General features: G+C 37.9%; 1 protein-coding gene across 4 annotated transcripts in view; it reads left to right on the top strand.

The window, feature by feature from the left end:
• The window catches only part of DSE (dermatan sulfate epimerase), a 76272-nt gene extending 57170 nt beyond the window's left edge, over positions 1-19102 (top strand). For 3 of the 4 annotated variants that reach the window (XM_079146275.1, XM_079146276.1, XM_079146277.1), the window contains 4 exons: positions 2057-2310; positions 4884-5123; positions 14172-14379; positions 16488-19102. In XM_079146275.1, coding sequence (XP_079002401.1) covers positions 2057-2310; positions 4884-5123; positions 14172-14379; positions 16488-18249 — 2464 coding nt within the window. In that variant the 3' untranslated portion in view covers positions 18250-19102. Of the gene's footprint in view, positions 1-2056; positions 2311-4883; positions 5124-14171; positions 14414-16487 lie in introns of all 4 variants that reach the window. The other variant, XM_079146278.1, reaches the window with a different exon arrangement.
• The last annotated feature ends 230 nt before the right edge of the window (positions 19103-19332 follow it).

Below are 19332 nucleotides of genomic sequence, written 5' to 3'. Positions count from 1 at the left end.
GTTATCTATAAGAATAAACCCATAGGGCTAGGGATATGGCTGGTGTTGGAACACTTGCTGATTGTGTGAAGCCCTGTGTTCAATCCCCAGCACTGCAAAAAAAGGAAAGAAAAATAAGTAGATAAACCCATTGGCTAATGCAGGAGGGTATGGTAGGTGGTAGTAGTTCACTGACCTCACTTTTATCATGGTGAAGTATAGCTCCATCATGAATGGTATAACAACACAGGGCTGGGCACCAGATCACTTGGCCCCTGTCAGGCTCACAGTCCCTGAGTCACTGAGAAACATATTCCCAGCTCACTGGTAATCAGCATGCTGAGTTGTTTTTTTCCTAGAAGGAGGGAATTAAATTTGCACTCACTCTGTTTACAAGCAGTACACACCCTGGAAAGCTGACTTACTAGGACAAGGCAGTTTTTTCTTTGACCAAATAGTTAAGACCATTTGGTCAATCTTAGTTTTTTTAGCACCAAGCTCTATCACCAAAGGCAGCTAACTGAAAGCTGAAATTATTAATGCAAAGGCATCCCTCCAAATTCCTGATTTCATAATGATCACATAATCATTGCCAACAGTGTGGCCTGGTTCTATAGATTTGTGACTTTGGCTTTTCTTTCTTTCCAGAAATATTTATTGAGAGTCTGTCATGCTACATACGACTCTACAACCAGAGTTCCAATTTTTAAAAATTTTTTTTCAGTTGTCAGTGGACCTTAATTTTATTTATTTATATGTGGTGCTGAGAATTGAACTCAGTGCCTCACACATGCACAGACATACACATACATCTACTAAAGGGACAGAAAAGCAAGGAAGTGGAAAAGTGAATGAAATATTCTTTGGGGAGGTTTTGAAATTCTTACAGGGTGACCAGGAAAGGCCTTACCAAGATCCTTTCTTTAGTATAAACTAATGAAAGAAGAACCTAGTCTGGAAGAGTTAGTCTCTCAGAATATTTTAAAATGTAATTAAACTAAGGTCTGTGGAGTTCACTGGGGCAAAATATTGGACTTTAATTTTCACTAACTCCAACTCTAATAGTACTGGGAGAACCTGTAACTTTATTACAGATACTTATCAGATATTTTCATATTATATTATAGTTGTTATAAGCATCTAAACTTCATGCTCATCACCACTTGTAAATTTATCCCCACTATTAAATGTTCATATTTAATTCTTTGATAAATAAGCATCATTATTTTTAAAATATATGTATTGATAATTATATTTCAAAATATGACATTTCCTTGTCTTATGAATTTTAAACCACTTTGAGAAAGCAGATAAGACTTCACTCAATTGCCAAAGTTTTTCATGGCATAGAATGTGAAGCTTTAGCTTAATTCCTAACTGATAACTTCTTCCACCTCCCCAGGCACAGTACACTCTTGATTTGTTTCCCTCTCTTAGAGATTACTCAAATACATCCTGAACAGATGAGAAGGGTTTTCTGGATAATTCCTTCCTGTTCTGATTGTGAAAGTTTTTTTTTTTTTTTCCACTTCTTGTTTGATGCAGGCCACACACTATTAAAACATATTAAAATATTAAAATATGTGCAAAATATTGTAGCAAGTCAGACAGAAATTTGGCTTCCTAGTAAATGACACTGTAATACTTCACAGGTCAATTTTTAGACTTCACCGAAAGGTGAGTCTATGAGTTAAAACTGAGAGCCCCTTAGGTAATGGAAAGGAAGGGCTGAACTCTGAGCAGGTCCTGCAGGGAATTTTGCCTTGCCATTACATGTTCTGTACTTTAGATCTCTTAGAATGTTTTCTGCCACCTCTCATTAAGAAGGAAAACACAAAAGTAAAAATTCTTAAACTTGATGTTGCCACAAGTCTGTGAGCAAAAAGTGTTAATTTTAACTTTCATGAGACACGTTATGCCTGTGTCTTATGTGGAGGGAAGTCAATTCTGTGTCATTAAACCTCTTGAATGACCTCTGCATTTGTGCCCTGTAGTTCTGAAAAATAGACACTTACGGAGAGTGTTGAAAGCTGTGAGCCCTGGTACACTAATTCATATGTTTCATTTATTTTTACAGGTTGGTGAAAGATGCTCCTTGGGATGAAGTCCCACTTGCTCACTCCTTGGTTGGTTTTGCCACTGCTTATGACTTCTTGTACAACTATCTGAGCAAGACACAACAGGAGAAGTTTCTTGAAGTGATCGCCAATGCCTCAGGATATATGTATGAAACTTCATACAGGAGAGGATGGGGATTTCAGTACCTGCACAATCATCAGCCCACCAACTGCATGGCTTTGCTCACAGGAAGCCTAGTCCTAATGAATCAAGGTGTGTGTGATCACATCATGGCCAAGGTGATGCCTGACTGACATCAGTCATCGTTGCCATGCAGTGAGCAAAGCATTTTTATAACTGCTCTTAGGTACATGTTCATACTTGGATCCTAACTAAACCTGTGAAATGAAGTAATACTAAGACACCCTTTAGTTAATTAAAGGACATGCCTTTCTTAATTTCTACTAGTTATATTAGCTTGTATATTATTTAATTATGACTTACAATCATTCCAGGCTATATCCTTATAGTACAGTCAGTGACATTCATTTTTCCATTTAATTTTGACAGTGAAGATAACCAGATTGAAATAAATGAAGGTTTTATTTAAAATAAATATTCCTAGCACACAGATATGACTCATAACATCACTATTCTTGTTTTTTTCTGTAAAGACTTAAAGCATCCAGACTAGATTGTCAAAATTAGAAACAACTTTTGTGGATTATTTAGCTACTTTGCATTAACTAATATACTACATACTTCCCAATGTCACATTTTCTTTGTTCTTGTAGCTAACTTAATTACAGCTCCTTTGAAAATCTACAGATGACTAAAATTGTACTTAAGAAAAAGAGCCCTAAGATCCTACTGAATTGTTAGAATACTAAATATGTAATTGAAGCTTGGAAGTTTAAAAGATTTTACTCTTGTTTATATTCCCCGTAAGAATTACTCAGCATTTTATAGATTGCACATCAACTGTTTTACCCAAATCCGGCTTTCTCCTCCCTTGTCACATTGTCACAACAACCAACCATTGCTTTTAAATTGTCTTAGGAAAAAAATCTTCATTTAACAACAATATCAGGATCTTGTACTGACAGAAGTTTGTAGTTTACGAAGTTTTTAGTGAACATTGCCTGAAGGGAATTATTGAAAAGAATAAACAAGGAAAATCAGTAACGTAGTATCCAGGGAATAGTGTCCTGACTTTAGGTATCAGTCATGTTAGTATCTGCTCGGAGACGGAGATGGAGATGGAGGATACAGGAAAAAAAAAAAAAAAAAAGATGACAATGATCGTAATTTTAAATTCAAATGACAAAGAATGGAAGTAGAAAACTATTGAGAAGACTACCATGTCCAGTGTGGAGCTGGGTGGCAGAAGGAGTCAGGGGAACATTTAGTAGTCACTGTTGCACAGCAGCCAAGCCTGCAAACATGCTGTGTGTCTGTGAGTTGGGGATCAGATCTTGGCCTGGGGCCTGGGGTTAGATACCATCAGCTCTGGGCCTCTGGAAGCCCTCACGCCTGACACACCTCATAGGTCATGGTAGAGTGGTCAGCAGTGAGGATGACATACATCTTTTTGAGAGTAAAGCAAAAAAGATCCACCCACATTAGGGGACAGCTTAAATTTATCCCTAGGCATTGTGTGTTTCAAAAATAAGCAAATAAAACAAGCCAAACTTTACATCTAAAGTCCTAGGTTTGGATCGAAGTTCTGTTCATTTGTGTCATGTGCCACAAATGAACAAATCAACTTTCCTGTAGTTTGGGGGTAACAAAGCTTAACTGGGTCCATAAAAGAATTAAGGAAGATTCTTTCCAGTGTTGTGTAAATTATAAATGCAATAGAAATATGAGTAGTTTAATTGTTATCTAAATGTAAGAATACTAGAAAACTAGCATTTCTGTGTTCAAAAGATTTTATAAGATGTTTTAGGCCAGACACGGTGGTGCAGGCCTGGCTTGGGAGACTGAAGCGAGGAGGATCTCAAGTTCAAAGTCAGCCTGAGCAAAAACAAGGCACTAAGCAACTCAGTGAGACCCTGTCTTTAAATAAAATATAAACTAGGGCTGGGGATATGGCTCAAGTGCCCCTGAGTTCAATCCCCAGTACCAAAAAAAAGACGTTTTAGATTTTGAATTTTCACTGGGGAGATTAAGAAATGTGACATGTTAAAAAAGTAGTTGAACAAAGTCATGTAGCTCACTTTTGGCAGACTCAGTTGGGTTTTGTTTTTTTTTTTTAAATCATGAGATTTACATTTTTAATGATTTCTCAGCTCTACAGTGCTGCCTTTTCAAAATCTGTGAAATTTGAAAACATGTAAATAATGAGAGGTTGTCTTCTAATGACAGTACAAATTGAAGATGGTCTAGCATTTATAGTACTTTGTATCTTATTACAAATTCTTTTAAATAATACTGCAAGTTTTACAAAGTGATAAACTTTAAAAAATATTTTCAGGAGTTTTTTAGGAAAATTGAATAGGAGTCTCAATGTACAAATCTTATCTTACAAAATTACAGGCCATTTGTGATCTATATGATATAGTTTTAGTTTACTCATGATTGGGAAATTACTTGATACTCAGAGGTTTATTTTCATTTAATTAATAAATGACTTATATTCAATAACTTTTAACTTACATCATGCACTCACTTCAAACCTGGTTTAACAGGGTGTTGTTTATAATGTTGATAAGTGCGAGTTTTATAAAATGTAATTTATAATAATACAAACTGGTCAGATAACTCAGGGTTGTATTTGGTCATATTTTTGGTTTATGCTTTGTTACAGTCTTTTGTCATTGTTTGCATGTGTTTTCATCCTTCAGGGTACCTTCAGGAAGCCTATTTATGGACCAAACAAGTTCTGACCATCATGGAGAAATCTCTGGTCTTACTCCGGGAGGTGACAGATGGCTCCCTCTATGAAGGCGTTGCTTACGGCAGCTATACCACTAGATCACTTTTCCAGTATATGTTTCTTGTTCAGAGGCACTTTGATATCAACCACTTTGGCCATCCATGGCTCAAGCAACACTTTGCATTTATGTACAGAACCATCTTGCCAGGTAGAGTGAGGATTCAGAAGTTGGAAAATATTACCTAGTTATAATTTTTTTTTACTATGAAAATTAGCTAGATAAAGAAAAGAAGTGAGGTTTGCTATGCTGAGATTAAAGAGATTATTTGTTTAAAAGCCAAAGAAAATTTCAATTTAAGAGCTGCATATGGATAAAACACTTTGAGCTGACATGAGGTTTTATGATTTAGGTATTATAAAGGTTGGAGCATAATGGATCAAATATAATTTCTAGTCCCCACAGTTCTTACATTTTTATACACACACAACCACAACCACACACACACACACACATAAACTTGGGTACTCACAAGACTCATTTTCATGAATCCAAATAAAATACTAACATTAATGATTAAATGTCAGTTTTCTTTCTTTTTTCTGTGATCCCTGATCAATCCCATTGTAGTTTTAAATTTTTAATCTTTTCTTCAGAACCACATAGACTTGATTCAAATGTATTATAACCACATATTTGCATTGAAGATATAGTATTTTTTTAAAAATAAACAGTATAGTATATAGAAAACAAAAATAACAGTTACTATAAACTTTCTAATTTCATATTGCTGTGTAGATTAGTCTTACAAGACAACTAGCTCTAAAATACGTGTGTGTATGCACATGTGTTTTAATAATTTATTTCTAGGAGAACTTTGTAACTCACTTTATCTATAGAACAGAACTAAGATATTAGAAAAAGTTTAAGAGATAAATTTTCATCAAGATGAATTCCCGCCCCCACCAAAATGCAATTTTTATTTGGTAATTCTAGACCTATAACACAGAATCCAGTATTTAAACCATCCAGAATCTAATTCTTCTAGTTGTTCCTTTATTGGATGGTTACCAGAAAATGCTGTGAGCAAAATAACCATTTCAAGATTAAGTTTAGACCTACCTTCAGAGCCATATGGTTATTGCTTACTCTTAGACATACAGGACAGGGCTGTTTGGTAAACAAAGACCATGTAAAGTAAGGGACCTTTATGGGGTTCCAATGCTTTGAAATTTGAGCAGAGTTCTAACAGCCAACCATTTTAGGCTGAGTCTAAGGGTTTGAGTCTACCTTAAACTCTGAGCTGTGCTTGTGGCTACTTCCTAAACTGGAAAAGATAATAGGAACACCTGGAAATGAAGCATTTACATATTTGTGTTTATTAATCCAACAAACTTTTATTACACATCTATATGCCAGGCATTGGACTAGGCAGGGAATTTAAAGAGGATTAAAATACATCCTCTCCTTCGAGGAGCTCATAGACTTTGAAGTGTGATCTTTTTTTTTTTTTTTTTTAAGGTCAAATTTTTTTTTTAATAATGTTTTTTTTTATTGTAAACAAATGGGATACATATTGTTTCTCTGTTTGTACATGGCATAAAGGCATACCATTTGTGTAATCATAAATTTACATAGAGTAATGTTGTTTGATTCATTCTGTTATTTTTTTCCTTTCCCCCACCCCTCCCACCCCTCTTTTCCCTCTATACAGTCCTTCCTTCCTCCATACTTGCCCCCCTCCCTAACCCTAACTCTAACCCTAACACTAACCCTTCCCTCCCGCCATCATGTGTCATCATCCACTTATTAGCGATATCATTCTTCCTTTGGCTTTTTGAGATTGGCTTATCTCACTTAGCATGATATTCTCCAATTTCATCCATTTGCCTGCAAATGCCATAATTTATCATTCTTTATGGCTGAGTAATATTCCATTGTATATATATATACCACAGTTTCTTTATCCATTCATCAATTGAAGGACATCTAGGTTGGTTCCACAGTCTGGCTATTGTGAATTGAGCAGCTATGACCATTGATGTGGCTGTATCTCTATAGTATGCTGATTTTAAGTCCTTTGGGTATAGGCCAAGGAGTGGGATAGCTGGGTCGAATGGTGGTTCCATTCCAAGTTTTCTAAGGAATCTCCACACTGCTTTCCAGAGTGGCTGCACTAATTTGCAACCCCACCAGCAATGTATGAGTGTACCTTTCTCCCCACATCCTCACCAACACTTGTTGTTGCTTGTATTCTTGATAATAGCCATTCTAATTGGGGTGAGATGGAATCTTAGGGTGGTTTTGATTTGCATTTTTCTTATTACTAGAGATGTGGAACATTTTTGCATATGTTTGTTGATTGCTTGTAGATCTTCTTCTGTGAAGTGTCTATTCATTTCCTTAGCCCATTTGTCGACTGGATTATTTGTATTCCTAAAGTAGAGTTTTTTGAGTTCTTTATAGATTCTGGAGATTAGCGCTGTATCTGAAGTATAATTGGCAAAGATATTCTCCCACTCTGTAGGCTCTTTCTTCGCATTGCTGATAGTTTCCTTTGCTGAGAGAAAGCTTTTTAGTTTGAATCTATCCCAGTTATTGATTCTTGCTTTTATTTCTTGTGCTATGGGAGTCCTGTTAAGGAAGTCTGGTCCTAAGCCGACATGTTGAAGATCTGGACCTACTTTTTCTTCTATAATCTGCAGGGTCTCTGGTCTGATTCCGAGGTCCTTAATCCATGTTGAGTTTAGTTTCGTGCATGGTGAGAGATAAGGGTTTAGATTCATTCTGTTGCATATGGATTTCCAATTCTCCCAGCACCATTTGTTGAAGAGGCTATCTTTTCTCCATTGCATATTTTTGGCCCCTTTGTCTAGTATGAGAAAATTGTATTTATTTGGGTTTGTGTCCGTGTCCTCTATTCTGTACCATTGATCTACCTTTCTATTTTGGTACCAATACCATGCCGTTTTTGTTACTATTGCTTTGTAGTAGAGTGGAAGATCTGGTATTGCAATACCCCCTGTTTCACTCTTCCTGCTAAGGATTGCTTTAGCTATTCTTGGTTTCTTATTCTTCCAGATGAATTTCATAATTGCTTGCTCTATTTCTGTAAGGTACGTCATTGGGATTTTAATTGGAATTGCGTTGAATTTGTATAGCACTTTAGGTAGTATGGCCATTTTGACAATATTAATTCTTCCTATCCAAGAACATGGGAGATCTTTCCATCTTCTAAGCTTTTCTTTAATTTCTTTCTTTAGTGTTCTGTAGTTCTCATTGTAGAGGTCTTTCACCTCTTTTGTGAGATTGATTCCCAAGTATTTTATTTTTTTCGAGGCTATTGTGAATGGGATAGTTTTCCTAATTTCTCTTTCTGAAGATTCATCACTTATGTATAAAAATGCGTTGGATTTATGAGCATTGATCTTGTAACCTGCTACTTTACTGAATTCACTTATGAGTTCTAAGAGTTTTCTGGTGGAATTTCCAGGTTCCTCTAAATATATAATCATGTCATCAGCGAACAGGGATAGTTTGAGTTCTTCTTTTCCAATTCGTATCCCTTTAATTTCTTTGGTTTGTCTAATTGCTCTGGCTAGAGTCTCAAGAACGATGTTGAATAGAAGTGGAATAGAACTGGAACTGCCTTGTTCCAGTTTTTAGGGAGAATGCTTTCAGTTTTTCTCCATTTAGAATGATTTTAGCCATGGGCTTAGCATAAATGGCCTTTACAATGTTAAGGAATGTTCCCACTATCCCTATTTTTTCTAGTGTTTTGAACATGAAGGGGTGCTGTATTTTATCAAATGATTTTTCTGCATCTATTGAAATAATCATGTGATTCTTGACTTTAAGTCTATTGATATGGTGAATGACATTTATTGATTTCCGGATGTTGAACCAACCTTGCATCCCTGGGATGAAACCCACTTGATCATGGTGCACTATCTTTTTAATATGTTTTTGTATGCGATTTGCTACAATTTTGTTGAGAATTTTTGCGTCGATGTTCATTAAGGATATTGGTCTGTAATTTTCTTTCCTTGATGAGTCTCTGTCTGGTTTAGGTATCAGTGTGATATTGGCTTCATAGAATGAGTTTGGGAGGGTTCCCTCCTCTTCTATTTTATGGAATACTTTGAGAAGTATTGGAATGAGCTCTTCTTTAAAGGTTTTGTAGAACTTGGCTGAGAACCCATCTGGTCCTGGACTTTTCTTTGTTGGTAGGCTTTTGATGACTTCTTCTATTTCAGTACTTGAAATTGGTCTATTTAAATTGTGTATGTTCTCCTCATTCAGTTTAGGCAATTCATATGTCTCTAGAAACCTGTTGATGTCTTCGAAATTTTCTATTTTGTTGGAGTATAGATTTTCAAAATAGCTTCTAATTATGTTTTGTATTTCAATGCTGTCTGTTGTGATATTTCCTTGTTCATTACGAATTTAGTGATTTGGGTTTTCTCTCGTCTTCTCTTTGTTAGTGTGGCTAAAGGTTTATCAATTTTGTTTATTTTTTCGAAGAACCAACTATTTATTTTGTCAATTTTTTGTATTGTTTCTTTTGTTTCAATTTCATTGATTTCAGCTCTGAGTTTAACTATTTCCTGTCTTCTACTACTTTTGGTGCTGTTCTGTTCTTCTTTTTCTAGGGCTTTGAGCTGTAGTGTTAGGTCATTTATTTGTTGAGTTTTACTTCTTTTATTAAATGCGCTCCATGAAATAAATTTCCCTCTAAGTACTGCTTTCATAGTGTCCCAGAGATTTTGATATGATGTTTCTTTGTTCTCATTTACCTCTAAGAATTTTTTAATTTCCTTCCTAATATCTTCTGTTATCCATTCATCATATAATAGCATATTGTTTAATCTCCAGATGTTGGAATAGTTTCTGTGTTTTACTCTTTCATTTATTTCTAACTTCAATCCATTATGATCTGATAGAATACAAGGCAGTGTGTCTATCTTCTTGTATTTGCTAACATTAGCTTTGTGGCATAATATACGGTCTATTTTAGAGAAGGATCCATGTGCTGCTGAGAAGAAAGTGTATTCGCTCTTGGTTGGATGGTATATTCTATAAATGTCCGTTAAGTCTAAATTATTGATTGTGTTATTGAGATCTATGGTTTCTTTGTTCAATTTTTGTCTGGAAGATCTGTTGAGTGGTGAGAGAGGCACGTTAAAATCACCTAGTATTATTGTGTTGTGGTCTATTTGGTTTCTGAAATTGAGAAGGATTTGTTTGACATACATGGATGAGCCACTGTTTGGGGCATAGATGTTTATGATTGTTATATCTTGCTGATTTATGCTTCCCTTAAGCAGTATGAAATGACCTTCTTTATCCCTTCTGACTAACTTTGGCTTGAAGTCCACATTATCTGAAATGAGGATGGATACTCCAGCTTTTTTGCTGAGTCCATGTGCATGGTATGTTTTTCCCCATCCTTTCACCTTTAGTCTATGGGTATCTTTTTCTATGAGGTGAGTCTCTTGTAGGCAACATATTGTTGGATCCTTCTTTTTAATCCAATCTGCCAGTCTATGTCTTTTGATTGATGAATTCAGGCCGTTAACATTCAGGGTTATTATTGAGATATGATTTGGTTTCCCGGTCATTTGGTTCATTTTTAAATTTTATTTATTTATTTATTTGACACAACTTGGTTCCTCCTTTATTTGACAATTCCTTTAGGATAATTCCTCCCTTTGCTGATTTGCTTCTTTGTTTTTCATCTCTTCCTCATGGAATATTTTTCTGAGAATGTTCTGTAATGCTGGCTTTCTTTTTGTAAATTGTTTTAGCTTTTGTTTATCATGGAAGGATTTTATTTCATCGTCAAATTTGAAAGTAAGTTTTGCTGGGTATAAGATTCTTGGTTGGCATCCATTTTCTTTCAGGGCTTGAAAAATGTTGTTCCCAGGCCTTTCTAGCTTTTAGGGTCTGGATTGAAAAATCTGCTGATATCCGTATTGGTTTCACCCTGAATGTAATTTGGTTCTTTTCTCTCACAGCCTTTAAAATTCTGTCTTTATTTTGTATGTTAGGTATTTTCATTATAATGTGCCTTGGTGTGGGTCTGTTGTAATTTTGTGTATTTGGAGTCCTATAAGCCTCTTGAACTTGATTTTCCATTTTATTCTTCAGATTTGGGAAATTTTCTGATATTATTTCATTGAATAAATTGTTCATTCCTTTGGCTTGTTTCTCTAGGCTTTCCTCAATCCCAATAATTCTTAAATTTGCCCTTTTCATGATATCCCATAGTTCTTGTAGATTCTGTTCATGATTTCTTACCATCTTCTCTGTTTGTTCAACTTTGTTTTCAAGGTTAAATATTTTGTCTTCAATGTCTGAGGTTCTGTCTTCCAGGTGTTCTATCCTACTGGATATGCTTTCTATGGAGTTCTTAATTTGGTTTATTGTTTCCTTCATTTCAAGGATTTCTGTTTGTTTTTCTTTTCAATATCTCTAACTCTTTATTGAAATGATCTTTTGCTTCCTGTATTTGCTCTTTTAACTGTCGATTGGTGCAATCATTCAATGCCTGCATTTGCTCTTTCATCTCATCATTCAGTGCATGCATTTGCTCTTTCATCTCATCGTTTGCTTCTCTGATCATTTTAATTATGTACATTCTGAACTCCTTTTCTGTCATTTCTTCTGCCATGATGTCATTGGGTTTTATTGATGTAACATCTAGATTTGTTTGCAGCATTTTCTTTCCTTGTTTTCTCATATTGTTCAGGTATCAGTGGACCACTGAGATATTGCAGATTTGCTCTATTGACTTAACAATGTCCCTGAAGATTTCTATATATATCCCCCCTTAGCCTTCAGTAGGCTGAAGTCTTGGAGGAAGTTGATAATGCGGTGCTCCACAAGGAAGCTGCCTCTCTAGGAGTGGTGGCCTTCAGGTGGGGTATATTCCCTGCTAGTGGGCAGAGGTGCCTCCACTTGTTGACCAATGGTCGTCTAAAGGGAAACTAGGCTGCGGGCTGAGGCAAGGCCTGATTGGTCCTGTGTCTCTGGTTTTACCGTCCTTGTGGGGAAACCTCACCCGCCAGGGAAGACTCACCCGGTGGGGAGGTCTCACTGGTCAGTTCCCTCCTAGAGGTTCCCCTCAATTTATAGCTACCGCCTGGGCTGGGCTGCCTTCCTCTGTAAAGTTCCCAGGGGCCCGGCCCTACCTCCTGGGCCTGGGAGCCTCACCCTTCGCAGATGAATCTCCTTAGGCTGCCCCTCCTAAGAGAATCTGCCCGCAGTCCTGGAACCTTTGCTCTGCCCTAAGCATGTCTCTGTGCGGCTCTTCCACCAAGAAGCCTCCTAGATCCTGGGACCCTGCTCTGCACCTAATCGCCTGGCTATGCGGCCCCTCCTCTGAGCAGCCACCTGGGGCCCCGTACAATCGCTCTGAGTCCCCGAGACCCGCCACATGCCTCTTCCTCCAGACAACCGCCCAGTATTCCGGTGTGGTCACTAGGAGTCCGAGGAACTCACTGCGTGCCTCCTCCTCCCACCAACCACCTGTAGCCCGGGGCAATCACTCCGAGTTGAAGTGACCCTCCCTGTTCCTCCTCCTCCTCCAGGTAACCCCCCGGGTGTTCAGGAGCGGTCGCTCTGAGTGGCTCTGAATCCACGTGACCCTCTGCACGCCTCCTCTGGGCAGCCGCCTGGACCTCTGGTGCGGCCACTCGAGACCAAGCGACCCACCACACTCCTCCTCCAGGCAGCCCCCCTGTGTTCAGGAGCTGTCACTTTAAGTCCAAACAACTCACCACTTGCCTTCTCCTCTGAGCAGCTGCCTGGAGCCCTAATGTAGTCACTGCGAGTCCAAATGACCTGCCGCGCTCCTCCTCCTCCTCCTCCTACTCCTCCGGGCAGGCCCCGGTGTTCAGAAGTGGTCTGAGTCCAAACAGCTCGCCACGCTGCTTCTCCTCTGGCAGCCGCCTGTAGCTCCAGTGTAGTCACTGCGAATCCAAGCGGCCACGCTCCTCCTCCTCCTCCTCACGGCAGGAGTGTTCAGAAGTGGTCGCTCTGAGTCCAAACAGCTCTCCTCCCGCTCCTCCCCTGGGCAGCTGATGGAGCCCCAGTGGTTGCTCTGAGTCCCAGCGCTGTGCTGAGCGGCCTCCTTTGCGACGCTCCCAGTTGTACAAGTTCACTGCTCCAGCGGGGGGAGGGGCGTCTCGCCGGCAGCTCTACTTCACAAAGTTCCCTGCGTTCCGGGACCACCGTCCCATCCGGGACGCCTCCCCAATGGGAGAGACTCACCCGGCTGCTTTGAGTTGGTCCCAAGTCTCTCAATATCTCCTCTTTCGACTCCTGAGTCCTGGAGCAACATGAAATGCAGCCACCCTCTAGGCCGCCATCTTGAAACCCCCTGAAGTGTGATCTTTTACTATCACATTTTATACTAAGATTCACTTGGAAAAGCATTTACTAAATGATTAGAAGGAAAAATCATTAGCTCTGAATTATATAAAGACAATCATGGTGGAATTCTTAGAAGAGACTGTGTTTTATCAATCTGTTCTCAACTGCAATCTCCTTTTTGCTATGGTTGATAGTCTGGTTTCTGGTGATGGTTATTTATTGCCTTCTGGCCCAGAGTTTTCACCCATTCTTCTTTTTCAAGAGCAACTGGAGTGTATCTGTTCTTCTTGGTTTTCTTCCTTCCTTATTCCCATAATGATACTTGGCTTGATGATCTTTGCATTTTCTGCTTCTTTAACTGCAAGTAGTATGTACTGGCAAGATCTTTCTGGGAGTTAAATTTTTGTCCTGCACTATATTACAGTATAGCTTCCATTTTATTAGAAGCCAAATTTAAGTACTTTGTGTTATTGTCTTGGCCTAGAATGCAAGTTGAGCTGAGGGAGAGCTAGTGCTTGTGCCATGTTCAAGAACTCACTGTGCACAAGAGAATATCCCTGAATAGGTGCAAATATAGTTGTGCATAGTATGGATGTTGAAAAATGAGCAAAGAGTGTAATATATGCATACATACACACATCTGTAATCAATGACAGATAGCTCCATAACAAATATAAGCTTGCATACAAGATTTATAGAAGACTTTCAAGGGAATCATGATTTTGATTGATGTGGCTAGAGCATGGACATCAAGGTTTTATTTTTATCCAAGATATGCCATTGATTCTAATTTGCAGTTAGGTTTGGAAAATCAGTGTTTAGATCTTTATGTGAATATATCGTTTTAAGCTGATCTCAATTCTTTCAAACTTCCTTCCTCAGGGTTTCAAAGAACTGTAGCCATTGCAGATTCAAATTACAACTGGTTTTATGGCCCAGAAAGCCAATTAGTGTTCCTGGATAAATTTGTCATGCGTAATGGCAGTGGAAATTGGCTGGCTGACCAAATCAGAAGGAACCGTGTGGTGGAAGGTCCAGGGACACCATCCAAAGGGCAACGCTGGTGCACTCTGCATACGGAATTTCTCTGGTATGACACATTGGGTTGGCTTTAAAGAGAAAAGGTAATGGGGGTGGTATTCATGCTGTGCACTAATTTTTTGCATTTAAAAGGAAATAGTAATCTAAAATCCCTTTTAAAACTCCTTCTCCATGTCACCTAAATATATGCAGCTTCAGTTCAACTATCACAATGTTTGAACCTTTGCTAGAAACATTTCTTTACATTTAAGACCTAATTACCAAGTATAACTCTTGGTTCCCTTGTGTAAGAGATGTCTTAGGCTTTTTCTGTCTCACAGATAAGATTGATTTGATTTGACATCATTTTTTAAATCATTTAAGAAGAAAGACACAAAATTTAGTCCAGATTATTCTTATGATGACATGAAAATAAAAAGGTAGTAAAATATTTTGTTTTGTTTTAGTAAATGGAGCATTATAATCTTCTAATAGCAAAGCTGTTCCTAAACTTTCAAAAGTATTTAAAAGTTCTTGATGATTTTTGACAGCTTCACTTTGATAATAAAAGGACCGTGTAATTTTTTTTGCCGTAATCTTTTAAGCCCAGAAGGAGAAGCTTGAGCCTCCTTTTTAAAATATTGCCAAATATATTGTTGGCATCCAATAAGTTAAAATCAAAATTACAGGGAAGCAGTTAATCATTAATCCCTGATGTCTTTCAGGCTATTGAAATTTGCATTCAGCTCCAAAATAAGCTGACCATAGTCTGCTTCTTTCTGTTCTTTTTTTCAAAGTTTATACAGTTAAGAAGGGAAAAAAATAAAAGAAAAAATTAGAAAACTGGTAAATAATGTAGTTTAACCAGCATCTTAAAATTATTTTCACAGATGAGCTAAATATGCGCAGCCATCCCCGGCTCCTTTGAGGGGTGTGTAATAATTACTTAATAGTGCTTTCACTTACCATGAGTAAGCAACCAAGAGAGTTCTACAAAGCCAACTATAGGAGTTAGATTAATGCTAAGTCTAAGCTTAGTTAAAAATCTGCCTTTATAGTAATATGCAGACTAATCAAAAACTGAGAGAAGGATGGTTAGTTCAGCTTGTATTTATGAAATCACATTAATCAAGCCAATGTTATACTCAGCTTCAGTAGAGATCTGATTTCTGATGTCCCAAAACTGAGACTCTAGACCACAGATGAAATGGCAAAACAAATGGCAATAAGATCAACTCTACCATGGGTGACTTCTCTGGGCCGGGGCGTAGAGGAGCTAATAATGTGAGTCTACCTCTCTTTCCTTGAGCAACAAATCACATGACTTTGTCAAGGCAGTTATCACATCATCAAAAATAAACAATTATCTTCATTATTATTTTTGGAGATTTTCCTGATTTAAAACAACCTTTGTTCTTAATCATTGTGAAAGTTAATTAGTGTATTGCTTTAAAATAAACATTTATCATAAACGAAAATTAGAAGTCATTTCTTCTCTAAGAAGCATGGCACTATCTGTAAATTAAAACAAAGTTAAAATAAACCTTTTGAGCTGTTCTAGGCAGTAGTTGCCACAATATTAAACCCTCTAATATGAAATAGTTTTCTGAAACTTCACCCATTTATGCTCTTTGGTGTAATACTGGCCATGCATTTCATTAAATGTGTGAAGTTCCTCCATATTTTAATTATTTTAGAAGAAAAAATCGTGAATGAACTGATTTAAAACCGAATGGTCAATAATATCAGTTCCTATAGGACAGTTCCTATTACAATTCAAGGCTTGTTAAGAGTGTAGATCCTAATATGAGGTTCCTAGAAAAGGTGCCTCTTGGCTAGAAATTTGAGTGAAATGCTTAAATCTGTGGGCCCCAGTAGTTTGGATGGCAGCTCTGTAATTGTCAAGTGAAGAATGTCTATGTAGAAATTAGCAACAGAAATCATTTTAGGTCTCAAACTCAAGGATCAGAAGTTGTACTCCTCTCCAGTCACCAGAGGTTTTCTCATGTGCATGCTGATTATCTGTGAGTGTTTTCAGAAGTGTCCCTAATACAGTTCACACCGCTCTGGGTAACATTCATGTGTTCCAGCCACATTACCATGTGGCATCACAGTTCTGGTGAGTTATTTTCACTTCCGTCAGAAAACCATTTAATTTTTATAAATTAATCCCTTTAGGTATGATGCCAGCTTGAAATCGGTTCCTCCTCCAGATTTTGGCACCCCTACCCTGCATTATTTTGAAGACTGGGGTGTTGTGACTTATGGAAGTGCACTGCCTGCAGAAGTCAATAGGTCTTTTCTTTCCTTCAAGTCAGGAAAACTTGGGGGACGTGCAATATATGACATTGTCCACAGAAACAAATACAAAGAGTGGATCAAAGGATGGAGAAATTTTAATGCAGGGCATGAACATCCTGATCAAAACTCATTTACTTTTGCTCCCAATGGTGTGCCTTTCATTACTGAGGCTCTCTATGGGCCAAAATATACCTTCTTCAATAATGTTCTGATGTTTTCTCCAGCTGTGTCAAAGAGCTGCTTTTCTCCCTGGGAGGGTCAGGTCACAGAAGACTGCTCATCAAAATGGTCTAAATACAAGCATGACCTGGCCGCTAGCTGTCAGGGGAGAGTGGTTGCAGCAGTTGAGAAAGACGGAGTGGTTTTCATCCGAGGGGAAGGTGTGGGAGCTTATAACCCCCGCCTCAACTTAAAGAACATTCAGAGGAATCTGATCCTCCTACACCCACAGCTTCTCCTCCTTGTGGACCAAATACACCTGGGAGAGGAGAGTCCCCTGGAGACAGCAGCAAGTTTCTTCCACAATGTAGATGTTCCTTTTGAGGAGACGGTGGTAGATGGGGTCCATGGGGCTTTCATCAGGCAACGAGATGGTCTCTATAAAATGTACTGGATGGATGATACTGGCTACAGTGAGAAAGCAACTTTTGCCTCAGTGACATACCCTCGGGGCTATCCCTACAACGGAACAAACTATGTGAATGTCACCATGCATCTCCGAAGTCCCATCACTAGGGCAGCTTACCTCTTCATAGGGCCATCTGTAGATGTTCAGAGCTTCAGCATCCACGGAGACTCTCAGCGACTGGATGTGTTCGTAGCCACAAGCGAACATGCCTATGCAGCTTACCTGTGGACAGGTGAGACCACAGGACAGTCTGCTTTTGCACAGGTCATTGCAGATCGCCAGAAAATTCTGTTTGACCGAAATTCAGCCATCAAGAGCACCACTGTTCCCGAGGTGAAGGACTACACTGCTATCGTGGAACACAACCTGCAGCATTTTAAGCCAGTGTTCCAGCTGCTAGAGAAGCAGATCCTGTCCCGAGTCCGGAACACAGCTAGCTTTAGGAAGACTGCCGAGCGCCTGCTGAGATTTTCAGATAAGAGACAGACTGAGGAGGCCATTGACAGGATTTTCGCTATATCGCAGCAACAGCAGCAGCAGCAAAGCAAGTCAAAGAAAAACCGAAGGGCAGGCAAACGCTATAAATTTGTGGATGCCGTCCCTGATATTTTTGCACAGATTGAAGTCAATGAGAAAAAAATTCGACAAAAAGCTCAGATTTTGGCACAGAAAGAACTACCCATAGATGAAGACGAAGAAATGAAAGACCTTTTAGATTTTGCAGATGTAACATATGAAAAACATAAAAATGGGGGCTTGATGAAAGGCCGATTTGGACAGGCACGGATGGTGACGACTACTCATAGCAGAGCCCCATCACTGTCTGCCTCATATACCAGACTGTTCTTGATTCTGAACATTGCAATTTTCTTTGTCATGTTAGCAATGCAACTGACTTATTTCCAGAGGTCCCAGAGTCTACATGGCCAAAGATGTCTTTATGCGGTCCTTCTAATAGATAGCTGTATTTTATTATGGTTGTATTCTTCTTGTTCCCAGTCACAGTGTTAGCACTGAAGCCATAAAATTGTTTGATCATTTTATGATCACAAGAGTCTATGCAAAAAAACAAACAAAAAACCCAGTTTGCTATTGAATTTTTTTCCCTTGGATTCATTTTAATATATTAAGGGAAGACAATTTCACATAAGAAAGCAGAGACATGAAAAAATCAGAATTGGAGCAGGAAAAGAATTTATCAAAGGAATAAGAGTAGCTTGTTTGTCCCCTAGTGTTTTTGGAAGAGTTGGATTTGCTGATTTAGCAGTGGGTACTACTCTTGGAATAAATAAAAAGCCTGATTTTAAAATATTTTTTCTTAAGGTAAATGAAGAAAAGATTTAGATAGATTGGATTTATAATTATTAATTTAAATTTAATGCTATTAGCAATTTCCAGATAGCATATTGTGGAAAAGACCGAAACACATTAATTCCAAGAAATACAGACCTATACAGAGTGAGTGACAGGATGTGTTATTATAGGAACTGGATAACTATTTATATAACAGTGAAAATGATGGCAGAAGATCATTAAAAACTTAAAACTTGTTTCCAGTAGGAAACATATCTACAAATGAATATCTCCTTGATGATGTCAGTCTCTGCAAGTATATAATTGGTTGCTTTTATAATTCATTGACTTTTCAACAAGTAAGACAATTACAGTCATCTTAATATTGAATTTCCTTTATATGGAAGACTCTTTTAGACCCAATGACTAAACTTTTCAAAATAAAGTATTTTATATCCTGAATTTTAATACCAAAGAGTATAGGGGGTCTCATCTGGGATGATTCTTAATGTTTTTTAATAGAAAATTTTCTTCAAGTTTATTTTGCTAAATAAACAGATCATAATTATGATTTCTCTCTAGTGTGTTTCTTCTGTGTAATGGGTTACATTCAAAATGAATTCACATTTTCTAAAATCTTGGAGGAGGGATCTTTGTTTGGACATACATTCGTTAAACTTATAAAGTAGTGTTTGATTCAAAAGAAGTAATTTCTCTGTTTCTTGACCTTTCTGTTGTTTAAACATATTAACATTTAAAACAACAACCAACATCTGATATTTAAGTAACACCAAACTTTGT

The sequence above is a fragment of the Sciurus vulgaris genome (assembly GCF_902686455.1).
Source record: "Sciurus vulgaris genome assembly, chromosome: 7".
Taxonomy (NCBI): domain Eukaryota; kingdom Metazoa; phylum Chordata; class Mammalia; order Rodentia; family Sciuridae; genus Sciurus; species Sciurus vulgaris.
The sequence above is the reverse complement of the archived record's forward strand: the minus strand, read 5'-3'. Positions and strand labels throughout refer to the sequence as shown.